General features: G+C 46.9%; 1 protein-coding gene across 3 annotated transcripts in view; it reads left to right on the top strand.

Moving 5' to 3' along the window:
- Nucleotides 1-22400, top strand: part of LOC116989285 (transducin-like enhancer protein 1) — a 191049-nt gene that overhangs the window by 160966 nt on the left and 7683 nt on the right. For all 3 annotated transcript variants that reach the window (XM_033046509.1, XM_033046508.1, XM_033046507.1), the window contains 4 exons: nt 1425-1674; nt 10175-10422; nt 14456-14603; nt 16597-16747. In XM_033046509.1, the coding sequence (XP_032902400.1) occupies nt 1425-1674; nt 10175-10422; nt 14456-14603; nt 16597-16747 (797 nt within the window). The remainder of the gene's footprint in view (nt 1-1424; nt 1675-10174; nt 10423-14455; nt 14604-16596; nt 16748-22400) is intronic.

Raw genomic sequence — 22400 nt, 5'->3', positions numbered from 1 at the left:
TCCCTGTGACTGCACGGGTTTTCGCCAGGTGCTCTGGTTTCCTCCCACACTCCAAAGAAGTGCAGGTTTGTAGGTACACAAAAATGCTGGAGAAACTCAGCGGGGGGGGGAGGGGGGAAGAGCTGAGAAGGGGAGGAGAAATATGCACTACCTGAAATTAGAGAATTAGGTAGTCCCTGCTTTCTCCTCCCCTTCTCAGCTCTCCCTCAGCCCACTGGCTCCACCTCTTCCTGTATTCTTCCCGCCCTCCCACCCTCACATCAATCTGAAGAAGGGTTTCGACCCGAAACGTTGCCTATTTCCTTCACTCCATAGATGCTGCCTCACCAGCTGAGTTTCTCCAGCATTTTTGTCTACCTTCGATATTCCAGCATCTGCAGTTCCTTCTTGTAGGATAGTGCTAGTGTACGGCGTGATCCGATTGGCATGGGCCGGAAGGCCTGCTTCCATGCTGTATCTCTAAAATAAATTCTTAACTTCTTTCAGGAAGGAGATGAGGAGACATTTCTTTAGTCAGAGGGAGATGAATCTGTGGAATTATGGGTGTTTGAGATTATGGGGAGAAAGCAGGAAAATGGGGTTAGGAGGGAGAGATAGATCAGCCATGATTGAATGATGTAGTACACTTGATGGGCCGAATGGCCTAATTCTACTCCTACCACTTATGATCTTATGATCTACAATTGGTGAGAAGTTGGTTCAGGTTCCTGATAACAGCTGGGAAGAAACGGTAGCTGAATCTGATGTGTGTTCTGGCTACGATAGTATTTGTAGGTAATATTGCAGGAGTGAGGATGATCTAACTTCTGGTCTGTTGGAAGCCTTCCACCATAGAAACATGGAAAAATAGGTGCAAGAGTAGGCCATTCGGCCCATCGAGCCAGCTATTCAATATGATCATGGCTGATCATCTAAAATCAGTACCCCGTTCCTGCTTTTCCCCCATATCCTTTGATTCCTTTAGCCCCAAGAGCTAAATCTAACTCCCTCTTGAAAACATCCAGTGAATTGGCCTCCACTACCTTCTGTGGCAGAGAATTCCACAGATTCACAACTCTCTGGGTGAAAAAGTTTTTCCTCATCTCAGTCCTAAATGACCGACCCCTTATTCTTAAGAAAGAACTGCATATGCTGGAAAGATCAAAGATCAAAGCTGATAAAAAATGCTGGAGAAACTCAGTGGGTGAGGCAGCATCTATGGAGAGCAGGAATAGGCGACTTTTCTGGGTCTCGACCCGAAACGTCGCCTGTTCCTTCTCTTCATAGATGCTGTCTCACCCACTGAGTTTCTCCAGCATTTTTTGTCTACCCCTTATTCTTATACTGTGACCCCCTGGTTCTGGACCATCTATCTCTTACAGTTCTTGTGTCCTCTCTCTCTCTCTCTCTCTCCGACCCCCCTCTCCCCGTTCCTTTTGCAACAGCGCCTACTCGTTCCACGTCGGAGCAGACCGGCAGATGCAGCCCGTGGCGTTCCCGACGGACGCGCTGACTGGGACGGGCATTCCCCGGCATGCCCGGCAGATCAACAACCTCCCCCACGGGGAGGTGGTGTGCGCCGTGGCCGTCAGCAACTTCACCAAGCACGTGTACACGGGCGGAAAGGGCTGCGTGAAGGTGTGGGACATCAGCCAGCCCGGAAACAGAAGCCCCGTCTCTCAGTTGGATTGTCTGGTAAGGCTGCCGCCCTCTTGCTTGTCTTTCTCTTATCTTTCTACGAGTAGCTTTGCAGTCACTTGGATGCCGGGTTTCTCTCAATCTGCGTGAAAATAGACAATAGGTGCAGGAGTAGGCCATTTGGCCCTTCGAGCCAGCACCGCCATTCAATGTGATCATGGCTGATCATCCCCAATTAGTATCCCGTTCCTGCTTCTCCCCATATCCCCTGACTGCGCTATTTTTAAGAGCCCTATCTAGCTCTCTCTTGAAAGCATCCAGAGAACCTGCCTCCACCATCCTCTTAAGGCAGGGAATTCCACATTCACCACTCTCTGTGAGAAAACATGTTTCCTCATCTCCGTTCTAAATGGCTTACCCCTTATTCTTAAACTGTGGCCCCTGGTTCTGAACTCCCCCAACATTGGGAACATGTTTCCTGCCTCTAGCGTGTCCAAGCCCTTAACAATCTTATATGTGTCAATAAGATCCCCTCTCGGTGAGGTGGGGGTGTAGGGGAGGGGGGCGAGTGGGGCGGAGGAGGGGGGGTGTTCTCTCAACCTATGTTGTGTGCACAGTTTGTCTGTGCTGATGATGTCACTAAGTGAGTGAAGTGGGTGCCATTTAATTTCAGCAGCGATCCTGACGTGGTAGTCTGCTCTTTTTCTGCGCTGGAGAGGATTCATAACATGATATGGCACATGAACAGACTCTGATACCCACCGCGTCCGCACCAAGTCACCCCTTTACCCCAATCCTCTTCTATCCTTATCTCACCTCCGGCCATTGTCCAAAACATTTGCCTCTCATAAGGTCATAAGTGATAGGGGTAGAATTAGGCCATTCGGCCCATCAAGTCTATTCCATCATTCAATTATGGCTGATCTATCTCTTCCTCATAACCCCATTCTCCTGCCTTCTCCCCATAACCTCTGACACCTGTACCAATCAATAATCTATCTATCTCTGCCTTAAAAATATCCATGGACTTGCCCTCCACAGTCTCCTGCGGCAAAGAATTCCACAGATTCACTCTGACTAACGAAATTCCTCCTCATCTCCTGCCCAAGAAAATCTCCTTTAGTTCTGATTGAATTTGTTGCGTGCTCACCAACCAACAGAAAGACAATGCAGTAGTACGATCTTGAGCGATTTCTGGTCAGTCAGCTCTTCGTGGCCTCCACAGCCTTCTGTGGCAAATAATTCCACAGATTCACCAAACCCTCTGACTAAAGAAATATCTCCTCATTTCCATCCTAAAAGAACCTCCTTTAATTCTGGGGCTATGGCCTCTAGACTCTCCCACTAGTGGAAACATCCTCTCCGCATCCATTCTAACCAAGCCTTTCATTATTCTTCTAAACTCAAACTCTCAACCCCCCCCACCTACCACTTGCCAGGCTTTGTCTTGCCCCTCCTCTCTTCCAGCTTTCCCCCTCCTCCCTTCAGGGGAGGGGGAAAAAGGGTCCCAACCCGAAGTGTCACCTATTCATGTGCTTACTCCAGCATGTTGTAGCTCCCTATACTTCACATTCATCCCAGATTCTAATATTTACCAAGACGCCACAGGCAGCTTTACGGTGGTCAATTAAACTCAGAACACGGACGTCTTTGGGATGTGGGAGGAAACCAGAGCACTCAGACGCAGCCCACGCAGTCACGGGGAGAATGAGTAAACTGCACACAGACAGATTCTGAGGTCAGGATGGAAGCTGGGTCATTCGAGTTGTGAGGCGGCAGTACTACTAGCTGCATCACTGAGCCGCTCTGAAGGTTGGCGGGTGTCAGCGGGATAGTAGTCACGTGCCAGGGCAGTACAAAGGAGCCTTTGAACTCTTGAGTCAGCTGAGAAGCCAACTCTGTTTCTCAACAGACCCGCCTGTGTTGTGGGACTGAGTCCATCCACACGATGTCCCTGTGATCATCGTTGCAGTTTTGCAGCAGTTTCACCTTTTTTTAATCTGTCAAAATAAACTTTATTCAGAATAAAAAAAGATATACAAAACACGATCTGTTCAAAAATTCTTCCGACGTTCCCAGAGGCTGTGGATATATTCATCAGTGTCATATTTGGTAGTGTTCACAGAAATAAGAAATATCATTATACCCTTGCAACGCTTGTCCCCCCCCCCCCCCCCCCCCAGGGTGATATCCCTTCCCTCGTTTGACAGGTGTCACCAAACACCCTGTCCCCCCATGTCCAGCAGCAGAAGGACCCTAGACTGTGGTCCTCCCCCAACAGAGCCTTGGCGTTGGCTGCACCGAGCTTCAGTGCGTCCCTCAGCACATCCTCCTGCAGTCTGGAGCGGGCCAGTCTGTAACATTCCCCGACGGACATCTCGCTCTGCTAGGAGGCAGACACAGTTCAGGCAGGCCAAAGAGCATCTTTCACCGAGTTGACGACCTTCCAGCAGCACTCGATGTCCGTCTCCGAATGTGTCCCTGGGAGCGGCCCGTAAAACAGAAGAGTCCCATCCTGTGACGGAGATGTTCAGGGAAAAACCGTGACGAGGCCCCTTGAGTTCTTCCCCAGACTCTCTTCGCAAACCCCCGCACTCTGCGAAGAGGTGGGCAACCGTCTCTTATCTGTAGCTGCCGTCACCCACCGGCAGTTCACAAGTGATGCCTGTGTCGTCACCGATCAACCGGACTCTGACAACTTCCAGTCATTTTCCAGACACACGTTATGTACGTGCACAAGATGAGCCACACTGTCCCAGTTACTGCACTACTCTGAAATTCCACTCAGAACCGTCAACATTTTATACAGATTTTGACCCTTGAAATTGTGCGCACTTTCTAATATCTACTCAATAACAATATGTTCTCAAACCATTAATATACAAAAATGCAATAACGCTATTACAAGTAAACCTACATGCTGTTTAATCCTTTATTGAATTTTCATTATCAAGAACCTTGTAGTGGGCGTCAAGGAATGCCCTTCCCAAAACATTGGGCTACGTCGATAAATACCTGTCAGGAACATTGATATGCGTCAATGAATGCCTAGAGGTTACACAAAAATGCTGGAGAAACTCAGCGGGTGCAGCAGCATCTATGGAGCGAAGGAAATGGTCAACGTTTCGGGCCGAAACCCTTCTTCAGACCCTCGGCCCGAAACGTTGCCCATTTCCTTCGCTCCATAGATGCTGCTGCACCTGCTGAGTTTCTCCAGCATTTTTGTGTACCTTCGATTTTCCAGCATCTGCAGTTCCTTCTTAAACACAAGGCCTAGAGGTTGTTGTGCTGTACTGCAGTCCTAACCTTTGTCATGCTGCAGGTGCAGGTAAACCAGCCAGGCCTCTCTCCCCTTCACCATTTGGTGGCACCTTTAGGGACTGCAAAGTGAATGGGTGCTTTGAAAGTAGAGGGGATGAAATAGAATGGGGTGAATATATTACCCAACATTGGGAACCAAGAACCAGAGGGCATTGGTTTAAGGTGAGATGGGAAAGATTTAATAGGAATCTAAGGGGCAACTTTTGGATAGGCACATGGAGATGCATGGAATGGAGGGCTATGGGTTACAGTATGTGCAGGTACACAAGTGATGGGCTTGATATCATGTTCTGTGCTGGAATTGTGGGCTGAATGGCCTGTTTCTGTGCTGTACCGTTCTATGTTCAAGCTTCCGATTCAGTAGAGTCATAGAGTGATACAGTGTGGAAACAGGCCCTTCACAGGCCAACATGTCCCAGCTACACTAGTCCCGCCTGCCCACGTTTGGTCCATATCCCTCCAAGCCTGTCCTATCCATGTACCTGTCTAACTGTATTTTAAATGTTTTGATAGTCCCTGCCTCCTCTGGCAGCTTGTTCCATACACCCACTACACTTTGTGTGAATAGGTTACCCCTCTGATTCCTATTCAATCTTTTCCCCTTCACCTTAAACTGGTGTTCTCTGGTCCTCGATTTCCCTACTCTGGGCAGGAGACTCTGTGCATCTACCCGATCTATTCATCTCACGGTTTTATATAGGATCATCCCTCATCCTCCTGCGCTCCAAGGAATAGAGTCCCAGCCTACTCAACCTCTCCCCATAGCTCAGACCCTCCAGCCCAGGCGACAGCTTTGTAAATCTCCTCTGTACCCTTTCCAGCTTGACAACATCTCTCCTATAACACGGTGCCAGAACCGAACACAATACTCTAAATGCGGCCTCACAATCATCTTATACAAATGCAACATGACCTCCCAACTTCTATAACCAACTTACATGAGTGATCCCATTTACAAGATTCCCTGGCATTAGTAGCTGCCGCAAAGGAGCTAAAACGGATACAAGTGACTGCATTGCTTCTAACTGCTTGAACTTGATATATTGTCATGTTTAATTGCATTGTTATAGAGTGCCTGATTCCTCTTCATTCCCCGCTCCCGCCTCCACATGCGATCAGGAGCTATTACTGCACCTGATAAATGTACTGGTCTTTTGGCAGCCGGCCCACTCTGTTAATCACTCGAGTATCGGGAAAGGAAATCTAGGCTCCACAGTACAATTTATTTAGGTATTTGCCGCTTTGAAAATGATTCACTCCTCCCCGATGCTTTGCTTTGAGCTGGGCTAACTGGAGTTCAATGTGAATCTGACGGCTTTGATCCGTGCAGTGAACACAACACTGGCATTTGTTGTGGAGAGGAAGGAGGAGCAGTGCCTAAACGATTGTAATTCATACTCCGCTCCAAGTTTAGGCCTCTCTGCTGCAACAGGGTCTAAAGGGCATGCCCCACTTGGGCGTCATTTGCGCGTCACGCAGATGGCGCGCGATGATTTTGTACATCCCAAAATCCTGGGGCGCCACGCGTGACCTCACGCCACTGTCTACTTCACCACGCACCATGTGCGCGTAATGCACACCATGCACGCATCACGTGCGCGGCATGACGAGCGTCGTGACGTGTAAATGATGTGTAAATTATGCGCAAATCTCGCCCAAGTGGGACAGGCCCTTAACCAAGCGTGTGGTCAGATACCTGGTGGCATTATACCCACCACAATTGGCTTTGACCTGGTGTAGGGCAGCATGGTGGTGTAGGGGTAGAGCTACTGCCTTACACCTCCTGAGACCCGGGTTTGATCCTGATTACGGGTGCTGTCTGTACGGAGTTCGTACGTTCTCTCCGTGACCTGCGTGGGTTTTCCCTGAGATCTTCGGTTTCCTCCCACACTCCAAAGACGTGGAAGTTTGTAGGTTAATTGGCTTGGTATGAACCTAAAGTGTAAAGTGGTCCATTGTGTGTGTAGGGCAGTGTTAATGTGCGGGGATCGCTGGTTGGGGCTGTGGGCTGTATCTCTAAACTAAACAAGGGATGGAGAGCAAGATATCTAATCTAGCCAGCAGGTCAAAGTTAGAGGGAGGTGCACTGTTAAAAAAAATATCACCACCTGAGCTATAAGGGGAGGTTAAGCAGGCTGAGACTATTCCTTGGAGTGCAGGAGGGTGAGGGGTGATCTTACAGAGGTGTATACAATCATGAAAGGAATAGATTGGGTAGCACCGAGTTTCTTGCCCAAAGTAGGGGAATCGAGGACCAGAGATAGGTTTACGGTGAAGGGGAAAAGATTTACTAGGAATCTGTGGGGTTTCCTCTTAGCAGGTAAAGCAGACCAATTCCAAAAGACGTGGTCTACGTTTCTGGACCTATTACAAGCATGAGGTGCAATAGTAATTTTAAAAATAAATAAATAAATAAATGGTATCAGGATCTGGCAATGGGAGGTAAAACAACAAAAACAGACTTGGTTGGTAGTCCCCTTTCTGCGGAGTTTAATGTTATAATAGAGCGATTGTTCCTACTTTCTTTTTCTTTCTTTTCTAGGGTCTACTTTCTTACTTTACTTCCTTCTCTAACTTCTTTTCTAAGGGGCTTTCTTTTCCCAACACTCTCTTGCACTTCACGACTCTTGCGCACTTTCTTTACTTTCCTTACTTCTATCTTTTTCTTAAAGCTCAAAAAAATGAAGCGGTACAAAAAATGTATTAAGATATATATGTTGTGTATTATTGTAATTTACCGTACTTCTAATAAAAATAATTTAAAAAAAAAAAAAAAAAGAATCTGTGGGGTAACTTTTTCACACAAAGGGTGATGGGTGTACGGAATGGGCTGCCAGAGGAGGTAGTTGAGACGGGGACTATTGCAATGTATAAGAAACAATTAGACAGGTGCATGGATAGGACAGGTTTAGAGGGATATGGACCAAACGCTGGTCGATGGGACACGTTGGTTAGTGTGGGCAAGTTGGACTGAAAGCCTGTTTTCATGCTTTATGTCTATCTGTGGGACAAGGTAGAACTGCTGCCTCACAGCACCAGGGACACAGGTTCGATCCTGACCTCGGTTGCTGTCCGTGTGGAGTTTGTATGTTCTCCCTGTAACCGCGTGGGTTTCCATCGAGTGCTCCAGTTTCATCCCACATCCCAAAGAAGAGCGGGTTTATAGGTGAACTGGCTGCTGTGAATTACCCCTTATGTGCAGGGAGTGGAAGAGAGAGCGGGATGACATAGAACTGGTCTGAACGTGGAATGGATGTTTGGCATAGACTCAGTGGGCTGAAGGGCCTGTTTCCATGTTGTATCTCTAAACTAAATATCGTTCTAGCCTTCACAAATTCTAATCTAAAAGTAGCAGTACTTCCGATAGTGGGTGGATTTGCATGGATTAGACAATAGACAATAGGTGCAGGAGTAGGCCATTCGGCCCTTCAAGCCAGCACCGCCATTCAATGTGATCATGGCTGATGGATGATAATCCCCAATCAGTACCCCGTTCCTGCCTTCTCTCCATATCCCTTAACTCTGCTATCCATAAGAACTCTATCTAACTCTCTCCCGAGAACCAGCCTCCACTGCCCTCTGAGGCAGAGAATTCCATACACTCACAACTCTCTATGTGAAAACGTTTTTCCTCGTCTCCATTCTAAATGGCTTACCACTTATTCTTAAACTGTGGCCCCTGGTTCAGGACTCCAACATTGGGAACATGTTTCATAGAAACATAGAAAATAGGTGCAGGAGTAGGCCATTCGGCCTTTCGTGCCTGCACCGCCATTCAATATGATCATGGCTGATCATCCAACTCAGTATCCTGTACCTGCCTTCTCTCCATACCCCCTGATCCCTTTAGCCACAAGGGCCACATCTAACTCCCTCTTAAACATAGCCAATGAACTGGCCTCAACTACCTTCTGTGGCAAAGAATTCCAGAGATTCACCACTCTCTGTGTGAAAAATGTTTTTCTCATCTCGGTCCTAAAAGATTTCCCCCTTATCCTTAAACTGTGACCCCTTGTTCTGGACTTCCCTTACATCGGGAACAATCTTCCTGCATCTAGCCTGTCCAACCCCTTAAGAATTTTGTACATTTCTATAAGATCCCCCCTCAATCTTCTAAATTCTAGCGAGTACAAGCCGAGTCTATCCAGTCTTTCTTCATATGAAAGTCCTGACATCCCAGGAATCAGTCTGGTGAACCTTCTCTGTACTCCCTCTATGGCAAGAATGTCTTTCCTCAGATTAGGAGACCAAAACTGTACGCAACGCTCCAGGTGTGGTCTCACCAAGACCCTGTACAACTGCAGTCCCTGCTCCTATACTCAAATCCTTTTGCTATGAATGCTAACATACCATTCGCTTTCTTCACTGCCTGCTGCACCTGCATGCCTACTTTCGTTGCATCTCCCCTTTTCCTAATCGGCCACCATTCAGATAATTGTCTACTTTCCTGTTTTTGCCACCAAAGTGGATAACCTCACATTTATCCACATTATACTGCATCTGCCATGCATTTGCCCACTCACCCAGCCTATCCAAGTCACCTTGCAGCCTCCTAGCATCCTCCTCACAGTTTCCTGCCTCTAGCGTATTCCAAACCCTTAATAATCTTATATAACCTTATGTTTCAAGCATTAGTGCTCATGGTGAACCACAACCGTCTGACTAGAAGTAACGATAGTGTAATGAGGAAATAATGGACCTCGTTTGGTGTCACACCCTGGCAACAAATCAAGTTTTGCTTTACAAACTATTCCAGCGTACATCAGTTCAGTTTAGTTTCTTGTCACGTGTAACGAGGTACATTGAAAAGCTTTTATAAGGTCATTAGGCACAGGAGCAGAATTAGGCCATTCGGCCCATCAAGTGTGCACTGCCATTCAATCATGGCTGATCTATCTCTCCCTCCTAACCCCCATTCTCCCTATAACCTCTGACACCTGTACCAATCAAGAACCTATCTATCTCTGCCTTAAAAATATCCATGGACTTGGTCTCCACAGCCATCTGTGGCAAAGAATTCCACAGATTCACTCTGACTGAAGAAATTCCTCCACATCTCCTTCCCAAAAGAACGCCCTTTAATTCTGATTTAATTTGTTGCGTGCTAACCAGCCAGCAGAAAGACAAAGCAGGAGTACGATCTTGAGTGTTGTTACGTCAGTCAGCTCTTCGTGGTAGAATGCGCTGTCGTGCCCCTGGGGCGGTTAACTAACCGTTGAATGTGATCTTTCTCCAGAACAGAGACAACTACATCCGCACCTGCAAGCTTTACCCCGACGGCCGCAATCTGATCGTGGGCGGGGAAGCCAACATCATTTCCATATGGGACCTCGCAGCTCCAAGCCCTCGGATCAAGGCGGAGCTGGAATCCAGCGCTCCCGCCTGCTACGCTCTGGCCGTCAGCCCGGACGCCAAAGTCTGCTTCTCCTGCTGCAGTGACGGAAGCATCTTTGTCTGGGACTTGCACAATGAGACGATCATTAGGTGAGTCTGGCGGTGCGCGGTAAGCGTTGTATCGGGGCTGCATCACTGCCTGGTCCGGGAACAGCTCCATCCAGGACCGCAAGAAATTGCAGAGAATTGTGGACGCAGCCCAGACCACCACACAAACCAACCTCCCTTCCATTGGTAGACACAAAAAGCTGGGGTAACTCAGCGGGTCAGACGGCGTCTCTGGTGAAAAGGAGTAAGTGACGTTTTGGGTGGAGACCCTTCTTCAGTCGAGACTCCTCCCTTCCATTGACACCATTTGCACCTCATGCTGCCTCTGCAAGGCCACCAGCATAATCAAGAATACGTCTCGCCCCGGTCACTCCCTCTTCTCTCCTCCCATCAGGCAAGAGGTATAGGTGTGAAAACGCACATCTCCAGATTCTGGGACAGTTTCTTCCCAGCGGTTCTCCAACTTCTTCCAACTCCTTCCAACTTCTGCCATCAGTCCGCCGATATAAAGTCCCCCTATCCAAGAAAAACATCCACAAAAACTCATTCATACCCATTGCCACAAACAGCTTAAATAAAAAATGAACAAGGGACAAATTAACCCTGACGTACTGTCACTTTACACGTATCCACAACTTCTATCTTGTCTATTTTTACAGTTTTTAATTTTTATACTTGCTTTTAAGATCTATACACACTGTGTGTGCTCGCAGAAATCTGTGTTGTATGACTGCTTATCAGTACATTGTCCTGTTTGTATGTTGAGCCACGTCAAAGAAGATTTTCTGTTACGACAGACAATAAAGTTTTCTGAATCTGAATCTGAATCTCAGGCAACTGAATCATCCAACCACAACCAGAGAACAGTCCTGAGCTACTATTTACCTCACCAAGCTCTCTTTAATCGGACTTTACTGGACTTTATCTTGCACTACAATACAATACAATACAATTCAATTTATTGTCATTTGGACCCCTTGAGGTCCAAACGAAATGTCACTAACACATTATTCCTTAAATCATGTATCTGTTCACTGTGGATGGCTCGATTGTAATCATGGATTGTCTTTATGCTGACTGGTTAGCACGCAACAAAAGCGTTTCACTGTGCCTTGGTACACGTGACAATAAACTAAACTAAACTACAGTTAGCTTGAAGACCGGACCTTAGCACAGCTGCAAATAAGAAAGCGCTCCAGAGAGTGGTAAAAACAGCCGAGTGAATCACCCGCTGCCCACTGCCCTCTCTGGAGGATACGCTGCCTCAGCAGAGCCACTAAAATCATAAAAGACTCCACAAACCCCGGTCACCACCTTTTTGAACTGTTGCCCTCTGGCAGGCGTTACAGGTCATCCAAAACACGCACCTCCAGACTCAGAGACGGTTTCTTCCCCAAAGCAATCTTCACACTCAATACGAAAAAAACACTGAGTATTATTCATTCTGCACTCTTCCATGCTGCTACCCACCTTGCTCTCTACGATCACTATGTGCAGTACTGACTACTTACTTATCTTGATACCTAGTTTTTAACATTGTTTTTAAATTGTGTCCTGTGTTTTTATATTTGTATATTATGCACCAATGGAGTGGCAATAACAATTTTGTTGTATGCAGTGCTTACAGCGACAAATAAAGGCATTTCATTTCATCAAGAAAGGCAGATTCATTCTGGGATGGGACACAAAGAGCTGGAATGATCAGGCAGCATCTGTGGAGAAATATGGATAGACTGAAGAAGGGTCCCAACCCGAAACATCACGTATCCATGTTGCTGCCTGACCCCCTGACTTACTTTGTCCAGCACTTTGTGAACTTTTAAAGTTGTATGAAACGTCTGGTTACTTCATTAATTTGACTCTCATTTGAAATATGTCAAGCAAGATACGATACGTTAGAACATTATTTATGCCAGGAGGGAAATTGTTCTGCCAACAGCCACAAAAACACTAGATGCATGAAATGTGAAATTAAAGTGACGAGTGGAAAGGATTGGGGATGTGCGGGGGGGGGGAGTCAGGCTACCCCACAACAGAAGGGGGAGGAGTTCTACAATTTGATAGCCACAGGGAAGAAGGATTTCCTGTGGGATAAGAATTATATTTTTATTAAAAATCTTGCACTTTGCATTCACAGCGAAATGCCTCCAGCGGCTTCCACTGTTTAAACTATTCTCACTTTCTGCAGACTTGATGATATTTTCATAATCTGTATTGGCGGCCTTAACGTGCTGCCCAAGAGTTCATTGAGGTCGCTTTTAGCTGTTTGCTTCATAAACTCCACCTCCCTTCAGCAGGAGGGACATGAATTTGCGGACTTGCTGTGGTGAGGCTGGGTGGTTATCCTGAGATGTGCTCTTTCACTTGTTAGTTGCAATATTGGTTTCAAGTAACTTGGAGTAACGCTGGCAACCCCTCCACGTCCCTCCCCCATCCAAGTCATTGTACTAGTGGTGGCACCGTGGTAGAGTTGATGCCTTACAGTGCTTACAGCGCCAGAGACCCGGGTTCGATCCCGACTACTGGTGCTGTCTGTACGGAGTTTGTACGTTCTCCCCTTGACGGCGTGGGTTTTCTCCGAGATCTTCGGTTTCCTCCCACACTCCAAAGACGTGCAGGTTTGTAGGTTAATTGGCTTGGTATAAGTGTAAATTGTCCCTAGTGTGTGCAGGATAGTGTTAATGTGTGGGGATCGCTGGTCGTTGCAGACTTGGTGGGCTGAAAGGCCTGTTTTCGCGCTGTATCTCTAAACGAAACTAAATTAAAAGTGTACAACCCAGCGGTATGATTATTGATTTCAAGTAACTTTGCGTAACCCTTTCTACCCCTCTCTCTCTGTCCCTTCCCCACCTTAGTCGTTGTACTAGTTTCACTGTTGTCCTGGTGAGTTTCATTGTCTGCAACTGGTTTTCACCTAGCCCACAGCTAACAATGGCCTGCTTCCTTCATCATCGTTACTTTTTTGCATATCTTTCATCCGTTTGCTTTATATCTCTCTCTATCACCATCTATATCTCTCGTTTCCCTTTCCCCTGACTCTCAGTCTGAAGAAGAGTCTCGACCCGAAACGTTACCTATTCCTTCCCTCCAGAGATGCTGTCTGACCCGCTGTGTTACTCCAGCATTTTGTGTCTGCCTTCGGTTTAAGCCTTAGCTTGTTACGTATGAGCTGGCAACCATAAAACAAACACTCAACTATCTGCTACTGCTGATTTGGAGCCGATAATCTTGACTAAGTCATTTATCAGCTGAGTCTCTGAGGTGCTGTAAGGAGTGTTTGTTGACAGCCTTCCAGTTGTTAATGTGGGATTACTAACCCGTTTGATGCAAAGCCAATAATGACTACAGATGCATATCAGCAGTGCACTTAATGGTTAAATTCTTTATACTGATGTATGGTATTTTCAGGCCCATGATCATTGATTTTTCAATAACTGAACGATCTTTAAGTGAAGGTGTTTTTGTTTTAGTTCAGCTTAGTTTAGAGGTACAGCGCAGAAACAGGTCCTTCCGTGCTGGCCTGCGATCCACACCCACTAGCACTATCCTACACACTAGGGCCAATTTACAATTTTTACCGAAACCGATTAACCTACAAACCTGTACGTTGTTGGAGTGTGGGAGGAAACCGGAGCACCCGGAGAAAACCCACGCGGTTACGGGGAGACTGTTCAAACTCTTTACAGACAGCGCCCGTAGTCAGGATCGAACCCAGGTCTCTGGTGCTGTAAGGCAGCAACTCTACCGCTGTGCCACCGTGCTGCCCTGGAGATGGATGTTTTCAAGAGAGAGTTAGAATTAGTTCTAAGGGCTAAAGGAATCCAGGTGATATGGGGGGGGGGGGGGAAGCAGGAACGGGGTACTGATTTTGGATGATCAAGCCGTGAATATATTGAATGGCGGTGCTGGCACGATGGGCCGAATGCCCTACCCCTGCACCTATTTTCTATGTTTCTATGGCCAGCTTTTTGAGGAACTGGTTGGTTTTAGATATGTTGTACATCAGTGTGAAAATGTGCCTGCTGTAATGTGGCATCAACTATAAAACGCTGTGTGTTTTTGTTTCCGCACCCAGGCAGTTCCATGGCCACTCCGATGGTGTCAGCTGCACAGATATTTCCAATGACGGGACAAAGCTGTGGACCGGCGCGCTGGACAACACCGTCAGGTGCTGGGACCTGCGGGAGGGGCGGCAGGTGCATCAACATGACTTTGCATCACAGGTACGTACATGCCTGTTGTAAAATGTGGGAACACTCCTCCCTGACTTTAATTTCATCCTCTGCCTGAGCTACCCCAGGTAAACAATCAGTTCTTGACTTGGGAACACTGAAGAACACTGGAGTAATGGAGAAGGAATGGGTGACGTTTCAGGTCATTCTGAAGAAGGGTCTCGACCGGAAACGACACCCATTCCTTCTCTCAGAGACGCTGCCTGTCCCACTGAGTTACTCCAGCATTTTGTGTCTATCTTCGATTTAAACCAGCATCTGCAGTTCCTTCCTACACATTTTGGGAACATTGGACCTCACTCAGTTCTGTCTTTAGACTTTAAGGGTACAGCGTGGAACTGGCCCTTCAGCCCACTGAGTCCACGCCGACCACCGATCACCCCCGTACACTAACGCTATCCTATACACTTGGGACAACTTGCAATTTTTACCAAAGCCAATTAATCTACAAACTTATAGGAAGGTTCTGCAGATGCTGGTTGGACTTTCAGAAAGCCTTTGTAAAAGTCCCACATAGGAGATTAGTGGGCAAAATTAGAGCACATGGTGTTGGGGGTAGGATGCTGACATGGATCGAAAATTGGTTGGCAGACAGGAAACAAAGAGTAGGGATTAACAGGTCCTCTGAATCCTGGAAAGATATTGTGATTAAAAAAAATATGGTAAGCAGAAGTGTGCTTTTAGGTGTAACTAATAGTATAATGTGTAAAATGCAGCAAGTCCCTCTGGTTGTGACTGCACTATCTTTGTGTTTGTGTTCAAGATTTATGATGTCCTTATTCAACTGGGTTTTAGATTTATAGCTTAATTTAGATACAGAGCCCAGAAACAGGCCCCTCCGCGCCGACCAGCGATCCCTCCACACTATCCTGACATACGACTTCATTTATTTATAGATATTGTTTATGACACTTTATAAATAATCTTGTTTTGTTTTTTGTATGCTGTTTCACACTTGCTTTTTATTCTTTTATTCTGTTCGAAATAAAGAATCAAATAAATAAATAAATAGATCCTGCACACTAGGGACAATTTACAATTTTCACCGAAGCCAATTAGCTGTATGTCTTTGGCATGTGGGAAGAAACCCTGAGAAAACCCACGCGCTCACAGGGAGAACATACAAACTCTGAACAGATAGTACCCATAGTCAGGATCAATCCCAGGTGTCTGTGCTGTAAGGCTGCAACCTCAGTCTGAAGAAGGGCCCCGACCTGAAACGTCGCCCATCGTTGTTCTCCAGAGATGCTGCTGAGTTACTCCAGCACCTTGTGTCTATCTTCGGTCTATACCAGCATCTGCAGTTCCTTTCTACCGTTCATGGTTTCTGCATTTATCGGTTTTACCGAGCCGCTACTTCTCCTTTGCCACCTGGAGATGTGGCCTTTGCTGTTCTCCACTGAGTCTTTCCTTTTTGATTGCACTGCAAAAACCAGTGCATCTATAACCTGCTGCCTGAGGTGCAATCCTTGTTGCTCACACTGCTGGTGTGTGAGGTGAGGTAGGGGCAGTGGGAGAGTTGCTGCCATACAGCCCCAGACATCCGGGTTCGATCCTGACACTAGATGCTGTCTGTACGGAGTTTGTACGTTCTCCCCGTGACCTGCGTGGGTTTTCCCCAGTTTCCTCCCACGCTCCGAAAACGTACAGGTTTGTAGGTTTATCTTGCCGATTTTGTTATTTCCATTGGCGTTATTATTTATCTGATACGTTGGAGCTCCACTCGGGCAGTGCACCAGAAATGTCCTTGTATGTATTTACAATGACATTAAAGTGTATTATTATTAAAAGGTTAATCGGCTTCGGTAAAAATTGTAAATTGCCCCTCGTGTGTGTGTGTGTGTAGAACAGTGTTAATGTGTGGGGATCGCTGGTCGGCGCGTCCCATTGGGCCGAAGGGCCTGTTTCCGCGCTGTATCTTTAAACTAAACTACTTGCCAGTAGAGTTTGCCTTTGAACACGTTACTTTCCTTTCTCCCCACAGATCTTTGCGCTAGGATGCTGCCCGACAGGAGGTTGGCTTGCTGTTGGCACAGAGAGCAGCAACGTGGAGGTTTTACATGTCAACAAACCAGATAAATATCAACTCCACCTTCACGAGAGCTGCGTTCTCTCACTCAAATTTGCTTATTGTGGTAAGAACTGACTGTGATTTTAGTATAATTTACTGAAGACAGCATAAGAACCTAGGTTTAGGTTCATTATATCGCCACATGTACCAAGGTTCAGTGAGAAGGCTCTGCGTGCGGGCTAGGGGAATGCACTATCCAACCTGCGCTCAGCCCACTAACAGCAGGCAGTCAGTGTTCTTGCAACTATGCCCGTGTCCCACTTAGCAAACCTGAACGGAAACCTCTGGAGACTTTGCTCCCCACCCAACGTTTCCGTGCGGTTCCTGGAGGTTCTTGTCTCACTACCTGCAACCTCCGGCAACCACCTGCAACCTCCGGCAACCACCTGCAACCTCCGGCAACCACCTGCAACCTCCGGCAACCACCTGCAACCTCCGGCAACCACCTGCAACCTCCGGGAACCGCACGGAAACCTTGGGTGGGGTGCAGTGTCTCCAGAGGTTTCCTAAGTGGGACAGGGATAGGCATCAGACCTTCCCTGCCACCATTGAAGTGTACCACAGGTCAACAAAGGGCTGCAAGTTCAACACCTCTTTTCAAAGAGGCATCCATTGATTTAACTCTTAGGGCCAAAGGAATCCGGGGATATGGGGAGAAAGCAGGAACGAGGTACCGATTTTGGATGATCAACCATGATCATATTGAATGGCGGTGCTGGCTCGAAGGGCCGAATGGCCTACTCCTGCACCTATTTTCTATGTTTCTGTGGTCTATGCTTCCAGCTAATCAGATAATACTCAACATAAATACAATCAAGCCCAAGACAAGCATCTTGGCAATCAAGTCAAACCAAGTATCTTGGCATCAAATTGCAGAATGATCTGCGTTGGAATGGTCAGACTCATCATGCAACAGTGAAAGCAACAGGTGGCCTAAACTTCCTGAGGCGCAACTTTCATCATTGTTCAGCTTCTGTCAAGGAGAAGCTGTATTTCACCCTCGTTAGACCTCATTTGGACTACGCAGTTGCAGCATGGGACCCATACACAGATAAAAACATTTCATCCATCAAACGTGTCCAAAGACAGGCAGCTCGATTTGTTACTAACACCTATGAGAGAGAAGCGAGTGTCACCAAACTTCTGAATTCTCTGGGGTGGAACCCTCTCCAAGACAGACGTGAAGCTCACCGTTTGACCTGTTTTTACAAAATGTTAAACGGTCAGCTAGACATAGATCACAAGACCTACACCAACCCCAAACCAATTAGGAGCAGACGAGGGCATTCGATCCAATTTGTGGTCCCAGCTACAAAGACAGATGTGTACAGCAATTCGTTCTTCCCACACACAATTAAAGCATGGAATAATCTCCACCAAACTATAGTTACCCAACCAGATGCAACTAAATTTAAAGTAGCACTTTCTTCCCAATAACCCTTTCTGGCTTAAGCCCTCCCTTCACCACCTCCAGTTTAAATTCCAGTTGGAATATTTTGGAGGACCAAGAACCAAGACGAGTACAAAGGGCAGAGCAAAGAAGAAGATACAAGAGTGCAGAATATATTCCTCAGCAATGTAGCGTAATAATTTCAGAGGAAAAGTCCAATATCTGCAGTGAAGTAGGTTGAGGAATCAGGATTGTAGCCTAGCTTATGGAAGCACTGTTCACGTCTGCTAATGGAAGGGAAAAGGGTGTTGCTGAGTTTGCTGGTACGTGCTTTCATGCCCCTGTCATTTGCCTGACAGGAGCGGGGAGAAGAAGGAATGAGTGGGATGATGATGTTGGCTATTTGCCCAAGGCAGCACGATGTGTAGATGGAATCTGCTCTGCGACAGACATGGGAAATCTGCGCCGCCTGTAAACTCTGCAGTTTCTTGCAGTCTTGGGCATAGATCTTCACAAATTTCATTCAGTTCGTCATCAAATCAGGCGGCTGGTTTTTCCATGCCCGACTTGTCCGCGCTGACCAAGTTGCCAGTCCAAGGTAGTCCCACCTGTCTGCCCCAGACCCATATCACACCCGGCCTTTCCTATCCAAGTGCCTCTCTATTATTCTACCTGCCTCCACTACGAGTCATAGTCATACAGCGTGGAAACAGGCCCTTCGGCCCAATGTGCCCATACCGCCCAACGTGTCCCATTTACACTAGTCCCACCTGCCTGCGTTTGGCCCATATCCTTCTAAACCTGTCCGACCCATGTACCTGTCTAAATCTTTCTTACTGCTTCTTTGGCAGCTTATTTCATATACCCATCTGTGAAGGGGAAAAAAGGTGCCCCTCAAGTCCCTTTTAAATCTTTCCCCTCTCATCTAAGGTTTTGGTCTCCCTTAGTCTTTGCCCTCTAGTTTTAGACTCCCCTACCCTGAGCAAAGGACTGTGCATTGAGCTTATTTATGGCCCACATGATGTTATATGTCTCCTTGCGGTCATTCCACAGCCTCCTTCAAGGGCAAACGTTCCAGCCTCCCCTGCCTGTTTTGGCATTCATGACAGAACCGTATAAATCTGTCTCAGTTCCGAGACCGTTTAAAACTTCTGCTCGAAAGCTGTCAAATTCCCTAAAATGTCCAAGAGGCCCAACCCGGAACAGCCCCCTTGGGGGAAATCAGAACTCATCCACCCTTTGTGTGAAGACACTCTCTGATAACAGCCGGCCTGTAATTTATGGGGTCTGAAGAAGGGTCCTGACCTGAAACGTCACCTATCCGTGTCCTCCGGAGATACTGCCTGACCTGAGTTACGTAAAGACTTTGTGTGTTTTTTTTGTAACCAGCTTCTGCAGTTCCTTGTGTCGCCATGTATAGGCTTTAACAAGGCCCCATTTCTCCTTTGCCACCTGGAAATATGACCTCCGCGGCTCCACACCTGGTGACCTCTGGCCTTCTCTGCCAATTCATTTGACCAACGTAACTACCGCAATTCAATTGCCCAGTAATCTGCCATCCTCCAGCCTCCTGTTTACAACTTGCTCCTTTTCCGTCCAGCTGTCCGTTTGTTGAAACTGTTGTACACCTTCTCCAATGGCTCGCATCCTTGATGAACCGTGTCTTAATCTAAGAGACGGGGCCGTGAAACTTGGTCTCAGTTTTCAACGACTGCTTTACATTTTTCTCTTTAACGTTGGATGTGTGGGCATTGCTGATGAGGCCAGCGTTCGTTACCCATTCCCCTGTTGACGTTGGGAAGAGGATTGCGAGCTTCCTTCTTGAACCACCTGAAGTCCTTCTGGCGAAAGTGCTCCCACTAGGAATTTGGGTTCAGAATTTGGACTGGGCGGCAATGAAAGTACACCGAAGATAGGCACAAAATGCTGCAGTATCTCAGAGGCGGCACCTCTGGAGAGAAGAAATGTGTGACATTTCGGGTCGAGACCCTCCTTCAGACTGCGAGTCAGGGGATGGGGTAAACTACAGATATAGACGGGTAAGGTGCGAAAACGACAGGTCAAAGCAGACGATGATCAAGGAAATGTAGAATGGTTTGTTTTTAGCTGAGGGGAAGGTGACAACGAGGCATACAATCAGTAAAATTAATCAGCAGGACAGTGGAATTTGGGTGGGAGAGGGATGGGGTGAGAGGGGAAAGCAAGGGTTACTTGAAATTAGAGGAATCAGGTTCATGCCACTTGGTTGAAAGCTTGGTGGTCTGGTGTTCCATGTATCATCTGCCCTTGTCCTTCTCGGTGAGAGATGTCATCGTTTAGGGCATGCAATGGTGAGTCGATGATGTGGACTGCAGCCATCGTGCTTTGGTCCTGGAGGAAGTTAACGCTTGGACATTGTCCTATACATTTGTATGTTCTGGATGGTTTCTAACTTAGTTTAGTTTAGAGATTATATCATGGAAATGGGCCCTTCAACCCACCTAGTCCACGCCAACCAGCAATCCCAGTACACTAGTACTGTAGCCAACTAACCTACAAACCTGAGTGTCTTTGGAGTGTGGGAGGAAACCGGAGCACCCGGAGAAAACCCACACTGTCACGAACCCTGTGCAGACAGCACCCGTAGTCAACATCGAACCCTGAGATGGTGGGTCTCTGGCGCTGTAAGGCAGCAACTCCACCGCTGCACCACCGTGCCGCTCTTGAAATGTCAACTTTGTGAAATTTACCAGAACTGACAAATGTGGACAAACCTGGATTGTTTTCCCTGGAACTCTGAAGGCTCAGGGGGAAATCTGATCGAAGTATGCAATTATGAGATGTATAGACTGTAAAACCTTTTCCCCCAGGGCTGAGATGTCAAAGACTAGAGGGCATAGCTTTAAGGTGAAGGGGGACAGAGTTTCATGGAGATGTACAGGGCAAATATTATACACAGAGTGGCGGCTGCCTGAACCGTACTGCCAGGGGTAGTGGTGGAGGTAGATACAATAGTGGCATTTAAGAGGAATTTAGATTAGCACACGGAAATGGAGGGATATGGATCATGTGCAGGCAGACGAGATTAGTTTATCTTGGTATTATGTTTGGCCCAGACACTGTGGGCTGCAGAGCCTGTTCCTGCGCTGTACTTGTCTTTGTTCCATGTGGCTCAATGTTTGTACCCATCTTGGCAACTAGGAAATAAGTCGTCATACAGCATGGGAATGGGCCCTTCTGCCCAACTTGCCCATGCCGACCAGTATGTCCCATCCACACTAGTCCCATCTGTCTGAAGAAGGGTCTCGACCCGAAACGTCACCAATCTTTTTCTCCAGAGATGCTGCCTGATCCGCTGAGTTATTCCAGCATTTTGTGTTTATTTTTGTCATGTTATTTTTGGACCTAGATTGAGGCTGCTTGGTCTATCTGGTTTTATTATTCATCCTCAGAGTTTGTAACTGGATCCCAGTGGCTTGGTCCACGCTCTATAATTTCAGAGGACAGTTAAGAGGTGTTGGTCTGGTGTCGACACGAGCCAGACAAACAGATCTTCTTCTCCAAGGGGAATGTCTCTGCAAAATATAGTTGCTAGCTTTAGCCGATTTTAGGTATAGGGTTAGAGGTCACCTTCCCTCATTTAAAGTTATGGTGGCTTCACATGATGTCAGCAGATTAATTTAACCTGACATCACATTTTGCTCAGACTTTGTGGGATGAACTACAGTGAAACATATAAAGCGATACAGCGCGGAAACAGGCCCTTCGGCCTACCGAGGCCGCATTGACCAGCGATCACCCGTACACTATAACACCATTCTACATATTAGTGACAACTTTACAACTTACCGAGGCCAATTAACCTACAAACTTGTGTGTCTTTGGAGTGTGGGGGGGAAGCTGGAGAAGACCACTCCGCACCCCAGTCTCCCTCTCCCTCTCCCTCCCCCTCCCCTCCCCCACAGCTATGAGGCTCGTGCTTTAGGGCTGAACCAGTTGTAACTTTTTAAAGAGGTTTTCAATTAAATGATCGTCTGGTTCTGTAATTGGTTGCCACTGTCACTGACCCTGCAAGCTAATAGCTTTCGAGAGAGGTTATTTGCTATAAATCTTGCAGTAACAAGATTGAGACTAGGAAGCTTTGGTGTGCTTTGCAAGATTTATTTGAAAATGTCTTTACTGTGGATAAAATGTTCAAAGTGCCTCAGGCACATCTGTCGAACGGTTTTTGGTTAAATTGCATTAGGTTTGTTTGGCTATCGTTAAGAGGCTTTAATTGCTATACGTACTGGCAACAGAATAATTAAATCATTTCTCTCTGCAGATTTACAGGCTCGTTAATGCAAAA

The sequence above is a fragment of the Amblyraja radiata genome, chromosome 29 (genome assembly GCF_010909765.2).
Source record: "Amblyraja radiata isolate CabotCenter1 chromosome 29, sAmbRad1.1.pri, whole genome shotgun sequence".
In the NCBI taxonomy this organism is placed as follows: domain Eukaryota; kingdom Metazoa; phylum Chordata; class Chondrichthyes; order Rajiformes; family Rajidae; genus Amblyraja; species Amblyraja radiata.
Note: the sequence above shows the minus strand (reverse complement) of the source record. Positions and strands in the feature narration are given on the sequence as shown.